The sequence below is a fragment of the Neofelis nebulosa genome, chromosome 11, assembly GCF_028018385.1.
Source record: "Neofelis nebulosa isolate mNeoNeb1 chromosome 11, mNeoNeb1.pri, whole genome shotgun sequence".
Lineage (NCBI taxonomy): Eukaryota > Metazoa > Chordata > Mammalia > Carnivora > Felidae > Neofelis > Neofelis nebulosa.
In genome coordinates, this window is record NC_080792.1 from 8,250,596 (window position 1) to 8,272,117 (window position 21,522).

Here is a 21,522-nt window from a genome sequence, read left to right on the forward strand (position 1 = left end):
AGGAGGCAAACCATGAGAAACTCTTAAAAGCTGAGAATAAACTGAGGGTTGATGGGGAGCGGGAGGACGGGGAAAGTGGTTGATGGGCCTTGAGGAGGGCACCTGTTGGGATGAGCACTGGGTGTTGTATGGAAACCAATTGACAATAAATTTCATTTTAAACAACATAAACATTAAAAAATAAAATATTTGCCAACAAAACAAAACAGAAAAAACCCAGAAACCCAAGGCAGAGCCCGTTGTCTCTTCGCTACATAGGGCCATCAATTAAAAGACTGCAAAGCTTTTCAAAGAGATCACTCAAAAGCTTCTTCTCAGATTCAGCCCTGTTTGTTTTTACATGTTAATGGAAGTAGTGTGGAACACTTCTATTAAGTTAGACTAGTATCAAGCAAACAACCCCACACCCGGCTACCATCTCCTTCGGGCTAGGGAAAAACATTAGTAAGAACCACTGGTTATTGTGTGAATCACATGTTGTTTAAGCTTCAGGGAAAAGACACTATCTAGATAGGAACCAAAAAGGATGAACATAATCTCTTTACGCAAGAGTTATCAGCAGTGACCTGAACTATTTGAGAGATCATAAAGCTCCAAATCCCCCTCATAGATACAACATGAACACACACAGTTAAATATAACATATAAATATGGGGGGTGGGGAATGTGAGCTGGGGAGGAGCAGAGAGGGAGAGAGAGAATCCTAAGCAGGCTTTGTGCTTTCAGTGAGGAATCTGAAAAGGAGGCTCGATCCCACACACCATGAGATCATGACCTGATCTGAAATCAAGAGTCAGATGCTTAACTGACTGAGCCACCTAGGCGCCCAGCATTTTTTTCTTTATATTGCTGAGAGTGAGGGTTGCTTCTGGCTAGCAGCTTTAGTATATATTGCTTTGGACACCAAGTTCTGTCTGTATTTAGCTCTCTGAAATATAATTGCTAAAAAACTATACAATTCAAAATCAGCAGGCTAACTAAAACATTTTTGAATGGCTAGTGGAACAAGAAAGGGTTTCCTAAGTTAAGGGATTGGCTGACTGATTGTACCTGCTTCGTGACTTGAAATGCATACTTCTTCCCTAAATAGTGAGCACCTTAAAGGAAGCCTCAACTCTTGCTCACTTTTGAATTCTTAGCTCTTAGAAGATTCAGTGAATGTTTCTTAAAGAGAATTTTGAGCTAGCGTTTTCTCTTTGGGCTACCTTATATCCCAAGCTTGCAAATATTCAGAAGAGTGTCAGGTGTACAGAACACATCTGTGTTGTTCACACACGTAAAGTGGGTGACTGAATATTTGTCTTCTGCTCAAGTTTGTGTCAAGGGAGGAATTGGGAATTTTAGAGAATGTGATCTAAAACATTTCTTGGGGGGGGCGCCTGGGTGGCTCAGTCGGTTGAGCGGCCGACTTCGGCTCAGGTCATGATCTCGCGGTCCATGAGTTCGAGCCCCGCGTCGGGCTCTGTGCTGACAGCTCAGAGCCTGGAGCCTGTTTCGGATTCTGTGTCTCCCTCTCTCTGACCCTCCCCCCTTCATGCTCTGTCTCTCTCTGTCTCAAAAATAAATAAATGTTAAAAAAAAAAAAGTTTTAAAACATTCTTCGAATAGCGGAAGCTAATTTGGGAGTTTGTCAGACTACTCTGTCTGATAATTTCCTGTGATTAAAAAAAGCAGGGTCTAACTACTGAGAGAAGAGAGACAGAGAGAAAGAGAGAAGAGAAAGGAGGAGAAAAAGGTGGGGAAGGAGGAGAGGGGGAAGAGGGAGAGAGAAATCCAGAGACAGCTTTGAGAAAGGTATTTAGGAAGCGAGGGAGGCTGGCTTCTCTCGCCTTTCCCAACTCCCTCATTTCTTGCCATCTCATGTCTTCTGTGGATGCCAAATACCCATGTGCTGTGGCTTCCTCCTGACACTGATGTGCCTCGTGAGTAATCAAAAGTAGGCAAGAACCAAGACCCAGGCGATACTGCATACCCTTTACTCCTGTTGTGTAAATGGTAAACCCTCAGTGAGCATTTAGTGACTGACTAGCTTTCCTGATCGTATAAAGCATACGTTACGAAACACCTAGATATTAGGATAATTCACATTTTCATAAATGTTCAGGTATTCCACCTAGGTCTTGCTCAAGCATTTATGTTGATAATTTACCATACGGATATAAAAATTCGGTAAGTTTATCTAACGTTTTTCATGAGTAACTTAGAAATAAGGATAGCAGTTTTGCCATTTGGGGGGATTATTTGATTTTTTTTACGTTTATTTATTTAGTTTCGGCGGGGGGAGCAAAGAGAGAGGGAGAGAGTGAATTCCAAGCAGGCTCCACACTGTCAGCAAAGAGCTGGACACGGGGCTTGAACTCATGAACCACAAGATCATGACCTGAGTTGAAATCAAGAGTCAGATGCTCAACCAACTGAGCCACCCAAGCACCCTTGGTTTTGTTCTTCTTAGTACATTACAAATATAGTGGAGTTACTATTCCTGGGCTGTGCCCTGTCACATGAATTTATTAAATATCTTCTTGGATGTCCGCTCCAAGTTATACACACCTTTGCACTTTTCATGAAGACTTTCCCCAGCAAATATAGTCCTCATGATTTCAATAGTGAGAAAAAAGAGGAAGATAAATCCATCAAATTCACATCACCAACTTGTTATGAAAGTGGCACCAAAAATCCATATCCGGCTATGTTTTGTTCAGCATTCAGAAAGAAGGGGCATTTTTGTCATCACTGCCCCTCCCAAACATGTTCCAAACTTGTACTGGCTGCAGAGAACTGAGAGCTGTCCTACGGTTTTCGTTGTTTCTTCAAAGGCATGACTTTGGCCAGATCCACCCCGTTTTAGCATTATGACTGCTCTATCCAGGCTTCCTCCCTCACTCTGGTGTCTCTGACCATCAAAGACAGATGGAAGGCTTGGCACTCTCTTTAAAGACTGGACTCTACAAAAGGAAGAAAACTACTAATGAATCTAGTGAACTAACAACAAATGCCTGGCTAATATTTAATGATTAAGCTTGAGAAATAGATTCTGTAAATGTATTTCCAGACAGGTTTAAATCCAAGGGACAAAGGATTCAATATCATGGCATGGAAAAGAATAAAGCCATCAATATGGAGTGTGGTCATGACCCTACACATTTCATCTCTGACATGAAATCTTTGTCTACCAAATGTTCATTTTCAGTAATTTTCTTTGGTTGTTAAAGGGTGAGCCCAGCGCTGGAGGGAAAGTTGTTTTCTAGCGTTGTGACACCATGAAAGCCACTTAAAAACTCTGGATATCACTTCACTAGAAGATAAAAGTATTGATCACCAATGCCATTGTCATATTAATATTCTATGATTCCAACAAACCACGGTCGACCTAATAAAAATTATATGTTATTATAACATAAGATTAGGAAAACACTGGGAATGCATAATAAGTTCTCAGTAATCTTTCATTTAATAAAGGGCCTTCTTTTACTTTATTTTGAAAATAACAAACCAATGAATGAAGGAATAAGTGACATTCTAAAGGTTAGGAAACTATGATTGTCAAAATTCTGTTTAATTACATAGTTACAGTTCATCACATGATAATAAAAATGTAAGGAAATCATATAATATTATAGTGCTAACAATATTAAGTAACACATGGGTAAAAACCATTAATTTAGATGTTTAAAATCTCAATCATGCAAAGCTGTGATGTAAAGTAGTATTTTTCACCTGTTTTTTGTAGAGATGGAGGACATTTTAATATTGCACAACTGTAAGTTACCCTCCTTGTAGCCATGTCAGTTGTCAATTTCTTAGAATTATGAGTAAGACATTCATAACGATTGATTGGGGTGTCTATTCAGGATTGAGATATAGAAACTATGAATTCAGAGGGAGGTAATTCTTGAACTATGTATTTCATTTTACCAAGGGGAAAAATCACACAGACAAATTTAAAAATAATGTAATTTCCTAATTTTATTATTGCCTCATTATTGTAACATTTTCTGTTCTGCCAGAAATTCACATTTAGGTTTCAGGGACAGCTATTCCTTTGCATTCTGTTCCAAAGGTGGCTCAACTAGTATTTAAGTACAGACGCCCCCAACCTATTATTTACCTGGAATAAATTGCGACCAAAAATAAGGTATGCCAACTCGTATAATTTCCAATAGAAGCAAATTTGTAATGGATATTTTATTCCTTAACAAGGGCCTAAGCGTCCAAAGTTATTTTTTATCAAAATAATCATAAACATTATATAATCAATGACAAATGACATCTCTTTACAGTATAAGACCTCACACAGTATAAGTTAATTTAAAAGAATTTATAGAAAGAAAACATATAACACATAATTTAATATATTGTGAAGATTCATAAGGATAAGGATTTCGAAAGATGGGATAATTCTGGGTGGATCCAGGAAAAAGATAACAAGTGTGGCACATGTAGAGTAGGTCAAAAGTAAAAAAGTGCCTGTGTGTGTACGTGTGTGTGTGTGTGTGTGTGCGTGTGTGTGTGCGTGTTAGGGTTTGTGTGGAGAAGGTCCAAGGGGCCTCTGCAGGTCCTGGGAGTTCTGTTTTCTGTGGTAAGGATGATACTGGCCTTTACGCTCATTTATTGTCAGGGAGTAGGTGGACTCGTTGTTGTGATTTATATACTGCCCGCTGTTACCAAAATAATATAGAGTGCGTTTCAACTGGAAAGAATCCATATTCTCTGCTTCAGGTCTTCACAAAAATTTACAGCCTTCTTCCCACTGAACCCGCTGATAATAATAAGCATTGTTCTTTGAATTACGCAATAGATATGTAAATCTGAATTTGATTAACCAGATTATTTCATATTGACATATATCATGCTAATTTTTGATTTATATTTAACATCAAGATGCTGTTGTCATTTTATTCTTCATGTTCCTTGCCTTTCAGTCCACTTGGCAGACAGTTAACGATACTGAAACACCCCAGGAGCCCTCTCACATTGTTTTCTTTGAGAGAAAGTCTGCAGCGACTTTTGAAAGAAAATAATGGAGTCATCATCTCAATTCACCTTATTTTAGTGAATTTAGACTTAAATTTCAGATTCCCCAAAATAAGCAAGTCTTAAGAGGTTGTGGATCGTGAGGGTATTAGGGAAGCAATCCGATCCCAATGTGCACACAACTGCCTGGTCAGGGTAGATCCTTGCCCTACTGTATGCATGATTCTGTGCACACAAAAAGGGCTGGTTTTATGCTCTCTTTAAGTGGAAAATCATCCTAAAAGCAAAGAACAGATGGAAAAAGTTCACTGTATCAACAACTAAAACTAGCCCCAAATAACTATTAAAACATTTAAGTTTATTCATTGTTTTTAAAATTAGAATAGGGGATATAGTGTCGTAGGCATAGAAGAGAAGGCAAAATACAAACTTATTAAACAGAATTATTAGAAGGAAGCTGTAATATTTCTATTACAGATGTACTTTCCCTCGCCTTTAAATGCTTACAAGATATTAAAATCTCGGGGCGCCTGGGTGGCGCAGTCGGTTAAGTGTCCGACTTCAGCCAGGTCACGATCTCGCGGTCCGTGAGTTCGAGCCCCGCGTCGGGCTCTGGGCTGATGGCTCGGAGCCTGGAGCCTGTTTCCGATTCTGTGTCTCCCTCTCTCTCTGCCCCTCCCCCGTTCATGCTCTGTCTCTCTCTGTCCCAAAAATAAATAAAAAACGTTGAAAAATATAAAATCAAATAAAATCAAATAAAATCTCAAACTAGGGAAAAGTGTATGAAAATCATGAGTAAAGTGTGATTTTCATATTACTTAGTAATTTTAACCTAGTTCTCATTTCTCTAGACTTCAGTTAAATAGTTGTCTAATGAAGTGTATAAAGAAAAACTTGATATGCAAGCTATTTTATTATAAAAAGAGTCATTTTCCAACTTCAATTGTGAATGGAAGATTTTTGAAGTTCACATGAAACAAAACGTAGCCCCGATGTTATCTAACAACATTGTGACAAATGCCATAAATAATTAAGCCAAAGTGCTACAGAGAGATAAAGATCCCCGAAATAATAATCACGATTACAATATGATGAATTAGTAGGAATACAAAACATATACACTTAATTAATTTACTTTTTTACTTTGACTATCACTTTAGAATAAATAGGTTTGAATCTCCAACAAGAACTGGGTGACAATGTAAGAGTCATAGAATTTATACCAATCATTCATGACCTACAAGACTAATGATTTGCCTCATAAAGCCTCTCTATTGACATTGTTGGTGATGAGTCCAAGAAGGGTTAGGAACGTCTGAAACAATTGAGGAGACACTTTAATGTTCCAGGGCCTATTTATTTAGAGGCCATGTGGCATTTCTCAACTCCCACTATGTCTAAATGGGAGACAAGATAGAGACAAGGAAACAGTGCTGGACCAGGAGCCCGGAAGTGGACAAAACTACTCCTAACTGTTTCTTTGCCTTTGAATAAGTGACAACATCCAGGTTTCCTCCTGAGTAGAGTGTAAACTGGGACCTTTATTCTACATGATCGATTCCAGAAACCAGCTAGCACCCTGCCCATCTAGAAAATGTGCCCAACACCTCATGATACTTCCATGAGAGTCTGTAAACTAGCTACTGCCTCAACAAGTTGTAATAATTGTAGAAATGATACACCAAAGGTTCACATTCTCAAGCAAGAAAGTAAGGATCTGTGGTAGTTTCAGGGAGAAAAAGGTGGGTTAATCTTTCAAACACATTCACGGGGAATGCACACATGTTGCTCTCCTCAGACATATTTAGCCCCCAGCCAGTGGCACTGATAACATACTTTCATTTGGAAACTCTATGTTGGCCACACAAAAACGATCCTCAGGTTACTGAAGAGACATCTCAGTATGGGGATTTTGTTACACATTCTTTCACGTTCAATAATTTTCACTAAACCTAAGGAAGCATAGTTGGTGGTTATACGTTGTCTTTCTGTGGTCACTTCAAACATGGTGCAACTGACGTCCTCTTTCAATTGCATGCTCGGTACTGGGTGAAGCTAGTCGAAGAAGGTCAAGTCTGTGATATGGAACCGGGGTTAGAATGTTCAGAGAGTAGAGTCTTAGTGTTACTTTGGACATTTCATTGGAGTCTTTATAATTTTATCTAAATTGCTGCCCTCCTAAACTGGTCCTGTCCTCCTCTTCCCCCTTCATGGCAAATTGCACTCTATACATTTCATAGGCTAGGAATTCATCCATGTGGCACATCACCTCGTATTACAAGTATTACTGCAAATCTAGTGACCGATGTGTATCTGTTTGGAGAAGACCAAGGTTGGGGGATAGTAACGTACAGTTAGTGATTGATAAAGTAATTTGAAATTGCACAATATTGATCGACAAATGTTAATAGAATTGGAGAAAAATGTATCATTTTCACTTTGAGCAGTTTTAAGTATAATATTTGTTATAAGACCTAACGTGTTCAAGGCCTAAAGCTCAGCCCCACTGAATGTATATTGCCCTTTTATTGTGCTGTGTTATAATCATCAAAACTGGACTAGAATTTTTTGTAAGAATATAATTTGCTTAGCTTGTTTTCACATAGCATTAATGGTTGATTTTAGTAAGTGGCTCAAATCATCTAGGGAGTAGGGTACTCATGCTTTTTTACAAAGTTTTCTGAGATATTGGCCAAAGAATGAGGGGCAGACATCAATCTTTATGATGTGTTTTTAATATCTACTCTAAAGATACCACATGCAATAAATAAATTGGATCTGTAAAAAGTATTAACAGTGTAACATTATTTATCAGTCCACTGCTTCTATATTGGACAGAAAGTATTAGTGGTTGACCGCTTTATAGGTGATAAATGATTTTCAAACATAATTGCCCAACGAAGACAGAGAAAAATTGTACAAGCTACTAGGATTAGTACTCTAGTTACTACTTGGTGAAAAAAAGTGAGGTTTATTTTTTATAAATATGTTTCACTTTATTTCACATGCTCTATCAAACGGCATCTTCCCTAGTACATAAGTAAATATACATTTCTTATTTCTTTAAGTTCAAATTGTGGCAGTGGCCAGAACTTATTGATTCATAAGTATCTGCAACCTGCATAAATAACTTAGTTCTGAGTGCCTATTACTCATTCGATGAATAAGTGAAAGATGTGTTGTTTCCCACTCCCCTCCCCCCACCAGTATGGTAAACTATTGGGTCAAGGTTATTTTACACTTTTCCACACTTTAAATACAATGGGTGCAATAATTAAGATTTTCAGGAGAAAACTTGGGGACATAAAAACTGAATCCCCCATGTCATCTTTCCATGAGCCGTGTGGACGCTCCGGGCTTTCTCTGCTCTCAGAAGAGCCTCGATCACTCGTGTCAAGTTCCTTCACCACTGGTCTCTTCCAACCTGATACGGAAACTGTGATCGTCTTCATTCATGTGCCTAAGTCTGGTTGGAACCCCAGTGGGGTCGCTCTCAGAAAGAGCCAAAGGATGTCTTTGGTTCACAGCAACCCCAATTACAGGAGAGGTATAATACAATTTCTGAAGGGAAAAAAATGACTCACAAAGTAGAGAGGCCTCTTCAGTCAAAAACCTGTGAGCTCAAGTGAGTCGAATACGTGTTTACGACCATTGTAATTGCTCCCGTGAAATTGGCTTCATGAAGTTCCAGGAGGGGAGAATGGTACAGTAACTTCTCTTTCATCTTTGGTTTTTGTAGAGGATTTATCTGCTTGTCACTTTTCTTACAATGCACACGGCCATATGTCAAGAACAGTAGGCTAACATAAATTCTCCTCTCTGTTCATTTAGCAATTTTAACTTAGCTATGATTATAAGTATAGATGAGGAGTACAGATGCTAGAATAAATCTCCAAAAATGTACCGTGAGAGACTTTATAGCATTATTCTCATTGTGATACGATCGGGTTAAAGGCTTGGGAAGAAGATTTCTCTCACACATGCTTTTGATGACATTATTTTCAGAAGGAACTGGCCCAAGATGAGCCTGATCTTTGGTATCTCCTCAGTTAAGCTCACTGGTAACGATCCCAAGGAAATGGCGTTCTCGAAGCAATTCCGTGCACGTATTGTGTCTTCCACCAAGTAGACACAAGAGCAGACTCATCTGATCAGCAGAATCCCCCCCACCCCTGGACTCCCTGTCTGTGCTCCTTGCACGTGAATGAAGCTGAGACATGAACCAGGACCCCAGAGGGCCTTTCCCCACAAGTCTCATGTAGTGACCGTGGTCTCTAAGCAACAGCTCAACTGAGTGAGCGGGCGAGAGGCTTGCTCTGAATGTGGCACCACTAGGAGCTGTGCTCAAATGGTCTCAGCGGGGAGCTGCTCTGGTGTGTTTTACTGAGGGCATTGCAGAAGCAAATGCCACGTGCTGATTCGGAGGTGCTTAACCCCGAAAGCTGGGATTTTAGGGAAGGCTGTATCACCAGCATGAGGAACCAGTCATCCGCTTTTCTGCTGGGCCAGCAAAATTCATGGTGCAGAGAGTTTGAGTAATTTTCTTTTTATCGCTGAAAGCTTAAGATAATTATTTTTCACAGTCACATTAACTCTTATGATTAGCATCTTGACGGGGTTTTCATACTTATCTGAGAGATTCAGAGAGTCTAGGTAGTTGCTCTAGGTGTAAGTTTATCTAGGAGGGACCTAGAACCATTTCTATTCAATAGTAATTCTCTGAAATAGGTTGTCAATAGGCACTCAAGCTACGGAGAGAGATTTAAAAAAAAGAAAGTCTTATTACAGATCAGCAAAACAAGTACCCCTTCAAAAGACCAACTTTAACGGTTCAAAGAATTTTGCCATTAGGAAAAAAAAATGAAGTTTTTATCTTACATGATCTGGGCTCACTATTCTTTAAACTTGCCTTGGAGTATTTACAAGCTGACCATTTAGGCATGTGGCATCAGATACTTCTAGGTAGAATAAGTTTTATTTTTACTCGAGTGAACTTCAAAATTAAGGGCAAAGTATTTTTGTTGACACTAATTATATTAGCCAAATTCTTCAGTTCCCTTTAAACCTTGTAGGTTTGTCATTAATGTCAGAGATGAAAAAACAATTATACTTGCTCCATTTTCTCTTATAATCCCAGCCAACCCATGTCCATTAAAAAGAAAGTAAAGCCTAGCAAATTCTGCTGGCATAGCACATTACAAGGGACCAATGGCTCTTTGAGAACAGCATCTATAAAATTTTAAATAATTGAGATCTATAATCCTGTGGCCATTGTTCTTCTGACTGCAAACTAGCTGAGTTCTTTTTAGGTGTGTGTGTGTATATATATATATATATATATATATATATTTTTTTTTTCCCCCCTTTCTTGAAAAACAGTTTCTCATTTAGAGTCTTTCTTTTTCTTGAGATTAAATGGAGGCCAGGAGGTGATCACACCCAATCCTCATGTAGTTCAGAGGGATGGCCAGAGAGAGAAACATCGTCAACAACAAGGGAGTACGAGGCAGAAAGACAGCGTGGTAACATGGCATGTGGGACAGCTAGACTGCTTCCTTTGTTTTCCAGGGTCCCTCCTTCTCACATATCCGTTTATACTTGTCACAGGAGCAGACTTGACTACGTAAATACTTTTGCTAATAAAAAGCCTTTTTTTTACAGCACTATTTTAAAAATAGCTATTCAACATAACAATCTTAATTTTAATGCACCAAATTACAGTTTTCAACAATGTAAGTGAGCATATCCTGTCACCCTCAGCACACATTTGATATATACTTGTTAGATATACATGGATATAGCCATATCCATATCTATGTTTGTCTACAGATGCACACACACACACACACACACACACAGAGTAGAGCTACAAGGCCCTGCTTAACAGTGTGTTCTAAATCTCATTTTCCCTTAATTGTCACCGGGCTTATTTATATGGAGAGTTATGATGCCATTAGTAGACCTTGCTGGATTTGTCCCCATCAAAACCTTCCAAGCCACATAGCTTGTGGTGGGTGACATTATGTCTAGGGACAGACCCTGTCATCAGGTGGGAGGGCTGAGCCATGAGGACAGGGGTAATGCCCACCACCCAGGTACAACCCAGTGTGGGCAACTTCTCATGGTGCCCAGGCTTCTGCTACTGCCAGAACCAGGAATTTTATTTAAAGGACAATTTGGATTCTATTTTTGTAAAACATAGATTCCCCCCACCCCCGGCCCCCCACCAAGAAATTCAATAAACAAAGGACTTAGCCACAGAGTCAAGGAAGCAGAACTCCAGTGTTTAACCTTCCACTGGGATTGGGCTACACCCGGCCCATGTCAATGTTACTGCAATCGGTCTTCCAGGAGGCAGAGGGTGCAGTGACCCTGCAAGCAGGTCCGGACAGACTGTGTCTCTGGTCAGCAGGCTCTCTGAGTGTCATTGAATGAGGCTGGAGCTGTAGCTGAACCCGTAGCTGCTCGACCGGGACAAAGACTGCTGTGTCTCTTCGCTCTGCTCCGAGGCGTAGCTGGGAAACGTCTGTGCGCGCGACATCTTGGACGAACCAAAGCCGTGACCTGAAAGGAAGGAAGGAAGGAAGGGAGGTGCTTAGAAACCCGTTCAGAGAAGCCAAGGGATATACCGAAAACAGACACACACACACACACACGGAGCCGAAGCCCGCAAATCCTCCAAAGAGAGCTCCAGGTAAGCATGCAGGTGTGGAAGACGGAGAAATGTGGTGCTGGACTCCTTTGTGGGTCACGAATGGGGTCGGTATTTTCCTCAAGTGCATCTTGTCAAAACTGCTGGAGGCCAGAGAGCTACGTAAATCTTCTAGGGATCTGAAACTTCTAGTATTCTTTAGCTATTGCAACAAAAGCAGAAAAGCTTTTCTGGAAAAAATAAAAGGAGTTGGTTTTGATGGAGAGCCTGGAAGCTGCATGCTTTTCTTCTCTACTCACTTTCAGGATACAACAGCAAATTACACACTTTCCTAAAACCTTTTTGAGGAGGCAGATTACGCCTTATCCTAACCAGTAACCATCCATTATCAGGAAAAGCCTTCCCCGTTGTAGAGTTTGGGGCCCTGGCTTATCCTGTTGGGTTTGGGAGTACCTGAACCCCCTCCGAGATACGATTAGCCTAAATGATAAGCCTTTAGGGTTACTAAAATAGCCTAAAAGTCGATTCTTCCAGAAAACATATTTAAAGAACATTCTATCCATGCTTTTGCTACTTCAGACGGGTCCAAAACAGAAATGGTTACTGAAAAGCTCATCAGAATGCTGACCACATAGGGAGAAAGTGTCTCTGGATGGCTTCAGATGGACTTTCCAGGGGCTTCTCCAACCTTTTTTCTTAACCGGGAATTAATTATTCTTCATACTTGGGAATGACAGTTATCTAACGGATGTGCTTAGCAAGCAGAGAAGAAAACTAGATCTTGTGTGAAGGAAAAGACAAATCTAGTTTGATTTGTAATGTTTCTGGTCTCTACCAGGAGGAGTCCAGAGAAGAGAGTCTGCTAACACAGAAATAGGGACCATCTCGTCTTGTTCCTCCGGAGGCACTGTCCTTTGTGAGGTCATGCACCTAATGCCAGTTTCGTCACCAGGCGTGTTTGGTGACTTGGAAAATATCCTTGCAGGTTCTGAAGCTTGGGATCCAGGGAGAAATGTAAATGAATTGGGTAATAAAAGACTAATTAAACTGGCAGAACCTCTTTGTTAAAATATCGTGAGGGTAAAATCACTTTATTAAAAAAAATATTTTAAATTAATTTTTTAATGCTTATTTATTCAAGAGAGAGAGAGAGAGAGAACACAAGTTGGGGAGGGGCACAGACAAGGAGAGACAGAATCCCAAGCAGGCTCTGCACCATCAGAGCAGAGCCTGATGTGGGGCTCGAACTCACAAACTGTGAGATCGTGACATGAGCAGAGATCAAGAGTCGGACACTTAACTGACTGAGCCACCCAGGTGCCCCCATAAATGGCACTTTGGACTCACCATTGGGTTGGCCTAGTTCTCTTGTAGACTGAGGCTCCCTGTGAACAGGTTGGGGTGGGGAGATGTGAGTGTTTCTTCTTGGTCTCTCCTTCTGGCCATGCTTGTGGTTCTGCCATCCAAGCCTCCTTCTGAGCTTCTGGACCTTTCTGCTCCCTCCCCCGCTCTCTCAGGGCCCCCTAACCACACTTCCTCTCTTTGTGCCCTTACACTGAGGGTGCTAATGCTGCCTGCTGTGGCCTGTCCCTCACAATTCCTTGTTGGTTCTGTGACTTGCCTCCCAGCACCGTAAATAATAGTCCACTAAACTCTCCTAAAATCTCAGCTGGGCATGTCTTCTCTTTCCTGCAGGACCCTGATGCTGCAAAGAGGAGCACTGGATCTGGGGAGAGGCAGAAAAGGGGAGAAATTAAGGGGATCTGGGGTACCCCTGGGGTACCATCAAGGGTGAGAACTCAGAGCTGAGACCAGATATGTATGCTGCTTCTGCTAACTGTAGGTGTGACCAACATAGTGAGTCTCACTGTGTCTCTTGGGTTCTCAGTTTCCTTCTCTGCAAACTCCGGATGACATTCATGGTACCATGTGGCTCAACTGATTATGAAATCAGTGAATAGTAATGGAATTCAAACATGTTAAGTGCTATCACCATAGTGAAAAGATCGGATGTCACCACTGACTCCAGCGGGGTCACCTCTATTGAATGGTCAGAGAAGTTCTCCTGAAGAAGGTGGCATTTTGACATGATATTTATGCGGCAAAGTTATGGCAGAGTCATCAGATATGGAAAAAAAAATCACTTAAAAGTTTTAACAATTTTGCCTCCTTATCTAACCATTGACTTATTGGATGATAATTCACAGGTCTTACGAGCGGAGATGCTGGCATTTATCAGCACAAACCAGCTGGATATTCTAATATTAATATAACACCCCTGGCCTTGGTTTTATCTCGTTATTAAAAAAAAAAATAGAAATATTTGAAAGAGAGCAGTGCTGGAGAACACCTTTAATTCACATTACTTATGGGCTAAAAGCTAAGGCTTAAGTTGTGAATTTGGAAGAGTCTTGGGCAAACGGCTTTTCACCCTAGAATCTTGAGTTGTAAAAATTTGATCGTGCAACTAATATTTGTCAAACATCTGCTACAATAGTTCAACACTCCAGAGGGGAGACGCGGCAATGGCAAGTGTAGTCCCTGACTTTACAAGGAGTCCACAAGCTGCTTTGGGAATGACGGTGTGGCCAAGGACAGACCACAATCAACACCACTGCCCTCTGCTCCCGTGTTGTAAGGATTGAGTGGCACACCCCCTGGGAAAGCACCCGGGACTCAAGATACCCAGCAGATGCTAGTTTGCTCCCTTCTGTCTCCGTTGAACGGGTGCAGATTCGTGTTGGTGTTCTTGGCCAATGTCTGAGCTTTCTCCGCCACATCGGCATGCTGCCCCTCACGGTGACGGGTTTCAAATATTTCTCTCCTTCAAGGTCAATACGGCCTTCTTCATCTCTTCTATGAACAATAATCTAGTCTAATTGGAAATTAAATTGTGATTGTCTTTACTTCAACCATTTCTTTACACACACTTCACAAATGATGCTATTTAATGCTTGTCACAAGAATAACATATCTCAATCAGAACCATACATATGAAGGCTTAGTAAATGCTGTTTGATTATGGCAACAATGAGTATGAGAACAAAAGGGAGAAATGATTAAGCATTTTCTCAGCATTTATTTGAATTATGCCCTTTGGCACTGTTGATGAAAACAAAACAGAAATCAACTTCGTGGCTTAAATTAAACACTTGCTCGAATCGACTGTCCACAGCACTGAACAGAGACCCTATTTAAATGCTTCCGACACTTTCTCTCCAGATCATCCCCTGAAGACAAAAAGGTGAATATGTACCCTGGGGATGTGGGGAATTCTTTAACTTAAAAGCAACAAATATGTTAACGGTTGTTAGTCTATCCTAAAAGTCTTCTTGATTGATTGATTGACTGATTGATGTTTATTTATTTTTGAGAGAGAGAGAGAAAAGGGAGAGGGGAGGGGCAGACAGAGAGGGAGGCACAGAATCCTAGGTGGGCTCCAGGCTCCGAGCCGTCAGCATAGAGCCCAATGCGGGGCTTGAACCCACAAACCGCAAGACGATGACCAGAGCTGAAGCTGGATGCCTGACTGAGACACCCAGGTGCCCCATAAAAGTCTTTTTAAATTTTTGTTTCTGTCCCATTTTATATTCATGTTTGTTTTAATAGAAAGTAATATTTTCTACCCTTATTTTCGGGTAAATTGACTATCTGGGGAAAAAACACATATTTCCCTGACAACTGGAACTATACTCTGAGATGACACTTCATAACATCCCCCTACTTCCTTCTTCTGATGGTCTGTGCACAATCCCAACACTGAAAACCACTGTTCCCTTCCATAATGACAGAAATATACTGGATGTTGAGACATTGAAAACATTCACTTATGGGGCGCCTGGGTGGCTCAGTCGGTTAAGCTTCCAACTTCAGCTCAGTTCATCATCTCACGGTTCGTGGGTTTGAGCCCTGTGTTGGGCTCTGTGCTGACAGCTCAGAGCCTGGCACCTGCTTCGGATTCTGTGTCCCCCCCCCCCCCCCCCGCCCCTCTCCTGCTCAGGCTCTCTCACTCTCTCTCTCTCTCTCTCAAAAAAAAGTAAACATTAAAAAAAATTTTTTTTTTAAAAGAAAACTTTTGCTTACTCTCACAAGCCTATATGACTTCTCACAATTCCAGAAACTCAAGCAGCACAGGACAAGGGGGCAAGATCACTCTAGCTATAAAAGGAAAGCTTCCCTCCAGGCCTCCTGAAGGATTCAATCCAGTAAAGGACTAGAAGGAACACAGACATAATGGAAAATGACAACCGACCAGGGTGTGAGACCAGACTCACGTCACATCAGAGGGCAAAACAGAACGACAGCATGTTATCAATCACCTCCCCTTCCTGAGGGGGTGAGAAGTACGTTGTTGCCCGCACAGTTTCCGCTGCCGTTCCCTTTCTGGAAGCTCCTGGTTTTCTGTGCTAACGCTGACTGTATTGTTTCTTTGGGAAGTCAGAAGGGTCCCAAACATAACACTCATGCTTATTAATTGGTAAGAAATAACGGATACTTGATTTGAGTTTATGTGTTTTATTGGTTTGCTGGGATCTGGGAAAGATGGAAGGGTTTTGTCCATTAAAATAAGAAAACATGGGGCGCCTGGGTGGCTCAGTCGGTTAAGCGTCCGACTTCAGCTCAGGTCACGATCTCGCCGTCCGCGAGTCCGAGCCCCGCATCGGGCTCTGGGCTGACGGCTCAGAGCCTGGAGCCTGCTTCCGATTCTGTGTCTCCCTCTCTCTCTGCCCCTCCCCCGTTCATGCTGTGTCTCTCTCTGTCTCAAAAATAAATAAACGTTAAAAAAATAAAATAAAATAAAATAAGAAAACATTTTTTTTAAGGCAGAAAAATAAAAAATAAAGCAGTTGCTTCATGAGAAACAGGACAGCCCAGAGTCAAGGCATCAACAACGGGGCCCAAGTAGACACCGAGGAGATGCCATCTTCAACAAGGGGTTTCTAACCACAAGAAGGAAAAGGAGAGGACAGATGGTAAGTCAGACCTGGACGCTGAAGGACAGAATGGAAGAATGGCTGGGGATGGGGGGGGGGGAGGGGTGCAGAACAGAGGTCACTAAGAGCTCTCCCTGCAGAGAATCATGGGCCCGAAGGTTTTTTTTTTTATGTTTGTTTATTTTTGAGAGAGAGAGAGTGAGCCGAGGAGGGGCAAAGAGGGAGAGAGAGAAAGAGAGACAGAGAATCCGAAGCAGGCTCCAGGCTCCCAGCAGTCAGCACAGAGCCTGACTCAGGGCTCCAACTCACGAACCATGAGATCATGACCTGAGTCGAAGTGGGACGCTCAACTGACTAGCCACCCAGGTGCCCTGGGCCAGAAGGTTTTCATAGGTGTCTAATATCTGTATGTTCACCTGGAACGAGGCAGGAGTGGAAGCCAGATTAGAGGCGGAAGTGGCCTGGAGCTGTCGGCTAGTATCTCAATAACGACTTAGCTTGTAGTAGTTATGCTTCAAAATGCCAGGGACTCACTGCCAACATCTTTTCTCTTAGCTGTATTTGAATTTGACTCAATTCATTCTAATTACGGTTCAAACCAGCTTATGTTTTAGTTTAATCTTTGTGCTCTCCTGGAGGGCACTTCTGAAATTTCTGTGCAGATTCCAGGATCCTAGTACCTTCATGACCCATGAATACATTTGCTGGGGGTATTGAGGCTCGGGTTTGGTACATCTGAGCCAATGGGGGAATAAAAATCATGAGTTTCGGCCCATAAAGAATGTGATTTGTAGGGTGTCTGGGTGGCTCATTGGTTAAAGGTCCAACTCTTGGTTTTGGTTCAGGTCATGATCTCACAGCTCGTGGAATTGAGCCCTGTGTCGGGCTCTGTGCTGACAGTGTGGAGCCTGCTTGGGATTCTCTCTCGCCCTCTCTGCCCCTCCCCGACTTGTGCCGTCTCTGTGTCTCCGTCTCTCTCAAGATAAATAAATTTACTTAGAAAAGTGGCTTGTACAAGCCATGATATAATGACCACTGTTCATTAAGTGCGTATTTCGTGCAGACGTTAGAAATATTATTTTTAAAAACCCTCACATCGATTCTATATGCAACGTGAAGTTGCATATCCTCGTTCTACCTGTGGAAAAAACAAAACTGAAGCCTACCGGTGTTTAACGACTTGCAAAGCTGACCACTGGTAGAGCACAGAGTCAGATCAGGTCTCGTAGGTAGAAACTGAAGCCAAAGCCCTGGCGACACTTTGATAAATTTCTGCCAGAACTCTTTTTTTTTTTTCCATTTTGTTGTCTCTCTCTTTTTTTTTATTTAGACAGATGGATTTTTCTCTTTTTATTATTTCGTATCTTTTATTTTTTATTAAAATTTTTAAAAAACATTTCGTTTATTTTTGAGAGACAGAGAGAGAGTGTGAGCAGGGGGAGGGGCAGAGAGAGAGGGAGAGACAGAATCCGAAGCAGGTTCCAGGCTCTGAGCTGTCAGCACGGAGCCCGACGCGGGGCTCGAACTCATGAACCACAAGATCATGACCCGAGCCAAAGTCTGATGCTTAACTGACTGACACACCCAGGTGCCCCACTTTTTATTTTTAAAAATTGAGGCATAATTGAAAAATGTAGTTGCATGTATTTCAAGGGTCCAACGTGATGATTTGATATATGTGTGTGTTATGGATTAACCATCAAGATAGTTAACACACCCATCACCTTACACGGTTAATTCCTTGTTTGTGTGTGTGGGGAGAATGTTTAAGATCTACGTTCAGATGATGTCTTAAGGAGAAAATGGGAAATTTTTATTTGCTATAATTCTTTTCTAAAACATTTAAACTAATGCAAGGAAACACTTATCCATGAGAATGAGACTTCCCTACATAATACACAGTTAGAGATTTGAGTTACAACAGGAATATTACAGAGAAAACTGCTGAATGTTACATAAGTTTACTTTGGAGGAAGTTTGCAAAATGCTTAGACTAACTATGAGGAATGTGAATGAAACTGTTTAAAATTTACTCTCAGGTTTTCATGTCATGTAGCACAGTTTTATTCTGCAATAGACACAAGGTGAAGCTTGCATTGAATCTGAGGACTTCTGAAATGAGTTTGAGGAGATGTGTCAAAAAAATTGCTCAGCACTTGACGAAGATTTCATTTTTATTTATTTACGTTTTTGTTTAAATTCCAGTTAGTTAACATAGTTTCAGATGTACACGATAGTGACTCAACACTTCCTACAACACCCAGTGCTCATCACAGCAAGCGCCCTCCTTAATCCCCATCACCTATTTAACACAGCGTCGCCCACCTCCATTCTGGTGACTGTAACTTTGTTCTCTATAGTTAACAGTCTGTTTCTTGGTTTGCCCCCCTCTCTCTCTTTCTTCCCCGTTGCTCATTTGTTTTGTTTCTTAAATCCCACATATGAGTTCAATCATATGGTGTCTGTCTTTCACTGACATTTTTGCTTAACATCATACTCTCTAGCTCCGTCCATGTCATTGTAAATGTCAAGATCTCTTTCTTTTTCATCACCGAATAATATTCCATTGTGTATGTATGTATGAATGTGTGTATGTGTATATATACATATATATAGATACTATATATATGTATATATACATGTGTACATGTATATATATGTACATGTGTACATGTGTATATATGTATATATACACATACCACATCTCCTTCATCTATTTATTAACCAATAGACACTTGGGCTATTTCCATTATTTGGCTATTGTAGATAATTCTGCTATAAACATTGAGGTATATGTATCCCTTTGAATTAGTATTTTTGTATTCTCTGGGTAAATACCTACTAGTGTGATTACTGCATCACAGAGTTGTTCTATTTTTAACTTTTTGAGGAACCTCCATACTGTTTTCCAGAGTGACCGTACCAATTTGCATTTCCACCAGAAGTGCAAGAAGGTTCCTTTTTTTCTCCACATCCTCGCCAACATCTGTTGTTTCTTGCATTGTTGATTTTAGCCATTCTGACAGGTGTGAGGTGATAGCTCACTGTGGTTTTGATTTGTATTTCCCTGATGATGAGTGGTGTTGAGTATTTTTTCATGTATCTGTTGGTCATCTGTATGGACAAAGATCTGATTTTTAATCGTGTTCTCTGTAGAAGTTTGCCTACAGCTTTTCTTTCTAATAACTGATCAGGTTGATTTTTCCAGAGATCTGGGAAACATTCCAATAATCACAAACAGAATTTTGTCTTCTTGTATTTGTAAATATCTTCTTTCTGAGGATAAGACCACAACGCCCAAATGGTCTTGTCTTTCAGACTCTTTATATCTCACCATTATGAATTATGGCCCTCATGATGCTGATATAAAAATCCAAATGGCAAATGATAGTTGATGAGATTGGGAGATGGAGAGGGGGCACGTCACGGACTGTTATACCCTATACTAAACAGATTGGATATTTTTTTCTATAGGTGACAAGAAACTTCTGAATAATTTTAATAAGGTGAGTGATTGGATCAGGTATGTGGTTCAAAATCTCACTCAGTGGGACTGTGGAGTAGCTGTTCTCAACTCTTTTTGCACCCTAACATGTTTGATGGGTAAAATGTAGCCCTTTTCTCATAGAAAATGTCTCATGGAACGCTACTGCAAAGATAAAACGATGCTTCTGGTTTTATGTACATTTCCTAGGATTTCCTTCTAATCCTTCCCCAGTTTCTCCAACTGATCAGTATCCCTCCAGGTCCAGTAGGAGAGCTGAAAATTGCTGGTGCTGATGTAGATAAAAAAGACTGAGGCCGGAATAGTTGGGTGTGCTCAGGTGTTGATAAAGTTCACTCTTATTGACCAAGACTGACACAAGTACTGGTGAGCGTAATTAAAGTCAACATTCTAAATTCTGAATGACACAATCAATAAACTATGCAGTGATTTCAGAAGTTGGAAATCTGCAACCTACACCATTGGTTAGTAGCACTTCCTGGAGAGTAGTTATTGCAATATGTCTGTCCTAGTAGCATAAATATCTGGATAAATAGTGAATAAGAGACCTGAGGTTCATGAAAACAGAGTCAAGAAGCATAGGACAAAGGAAGGATTCTGCTGACTTTTCTTATGTTTTTTTTACGAGAAACTGCTGCAAAGAAATCCGGATTACTTTTCTAGGCAGATTGAGCAATCCTTATTAGGATAACGTTGCGTTATCATTGCACCCAACAGCCAGCAACAAAAGTCATCATCTTAACCTCTTGTTAGTTTTCAATTTTTTATGAATTATTTTTATTTTACTCTCACTGTATGGGAGATGGAAATCTATTTTTATCAGCTGTTTTTCATATGAAGTTCTAATGTCAAAAGGTTAAAAAAAATGTCTGCTTAGAATAATTGCCATTTTACAGTGTCATGTGGCCCGCAGTAATTTCACTGAAAACAGGCAGAGCGGGGCGGTGATGGACAGCATAGCCTCCAAGGAGGGTCCTGACACCCACACTCAGCAGATGACAGTGCGTTGGACATAGTTACACATCAAATAAGAGTGTGCCAGGCTCTGGGTGATTCTGGTCATTGAAATTTATTGAGCACGAACAATGTACCAGGAAGTGTAAGACGTTTGGCTTATGCTGGTGCATTTAATCCACCTGGTGACCCTGCAGGTTCGTGCTCTTCTCGCTTAGGGACACAGACACTGAGGTCGGAACTCAGGCTGCCTGGCTCAAAACTCTACATGGACCCCAGAAGGTTAACTCTGCCCATAGGTAGCACAGCGGTCAAGGTAAAAGGCATGGTTTTGCAAACAAAAATGTATCAGAAAGGCAAGAGTGCAAGCAAGTCTCGTAACTTTTTATTCTTTTAATTCCAGTTATCTTGGCTTTCAGAAGAGCACAGGATAATCTGACATGTATTTCATATTACTTAACTGTAAAAACTGGATGCACACTAGTTTTTCCAAGGGTCTGTAT

At 40.9% G+C, this 21,522-nt stretch overlaps 1 protein-coding gene across 1 annotated transcript in view; it reads right to left on the reverse strand.

Moving 5' to 3' along the window:
* Nucleotides 1-5,868: 5,868 nt before the first annotated feature.
* Nucleotides 5,869-21,522, reverse strand: part of DOK6 (docking protein 6) — a 364,941-nt gene continuing 349,287 nt past the window's right edge. Inside the window, exon 8 of the mRNA XM_058691841.1 lies at nucleotides 5,869-11,538. Within this exon, the coding sequence (XP_058547824.1) occupies nucleotides 11,399-11,538 (140 nt within the window). The 3' untranslated portion in view covers nucleotides 5,869-11,398. The remainder of the gene's footprint in view (nucleotides 11,539-21,522) is intronic.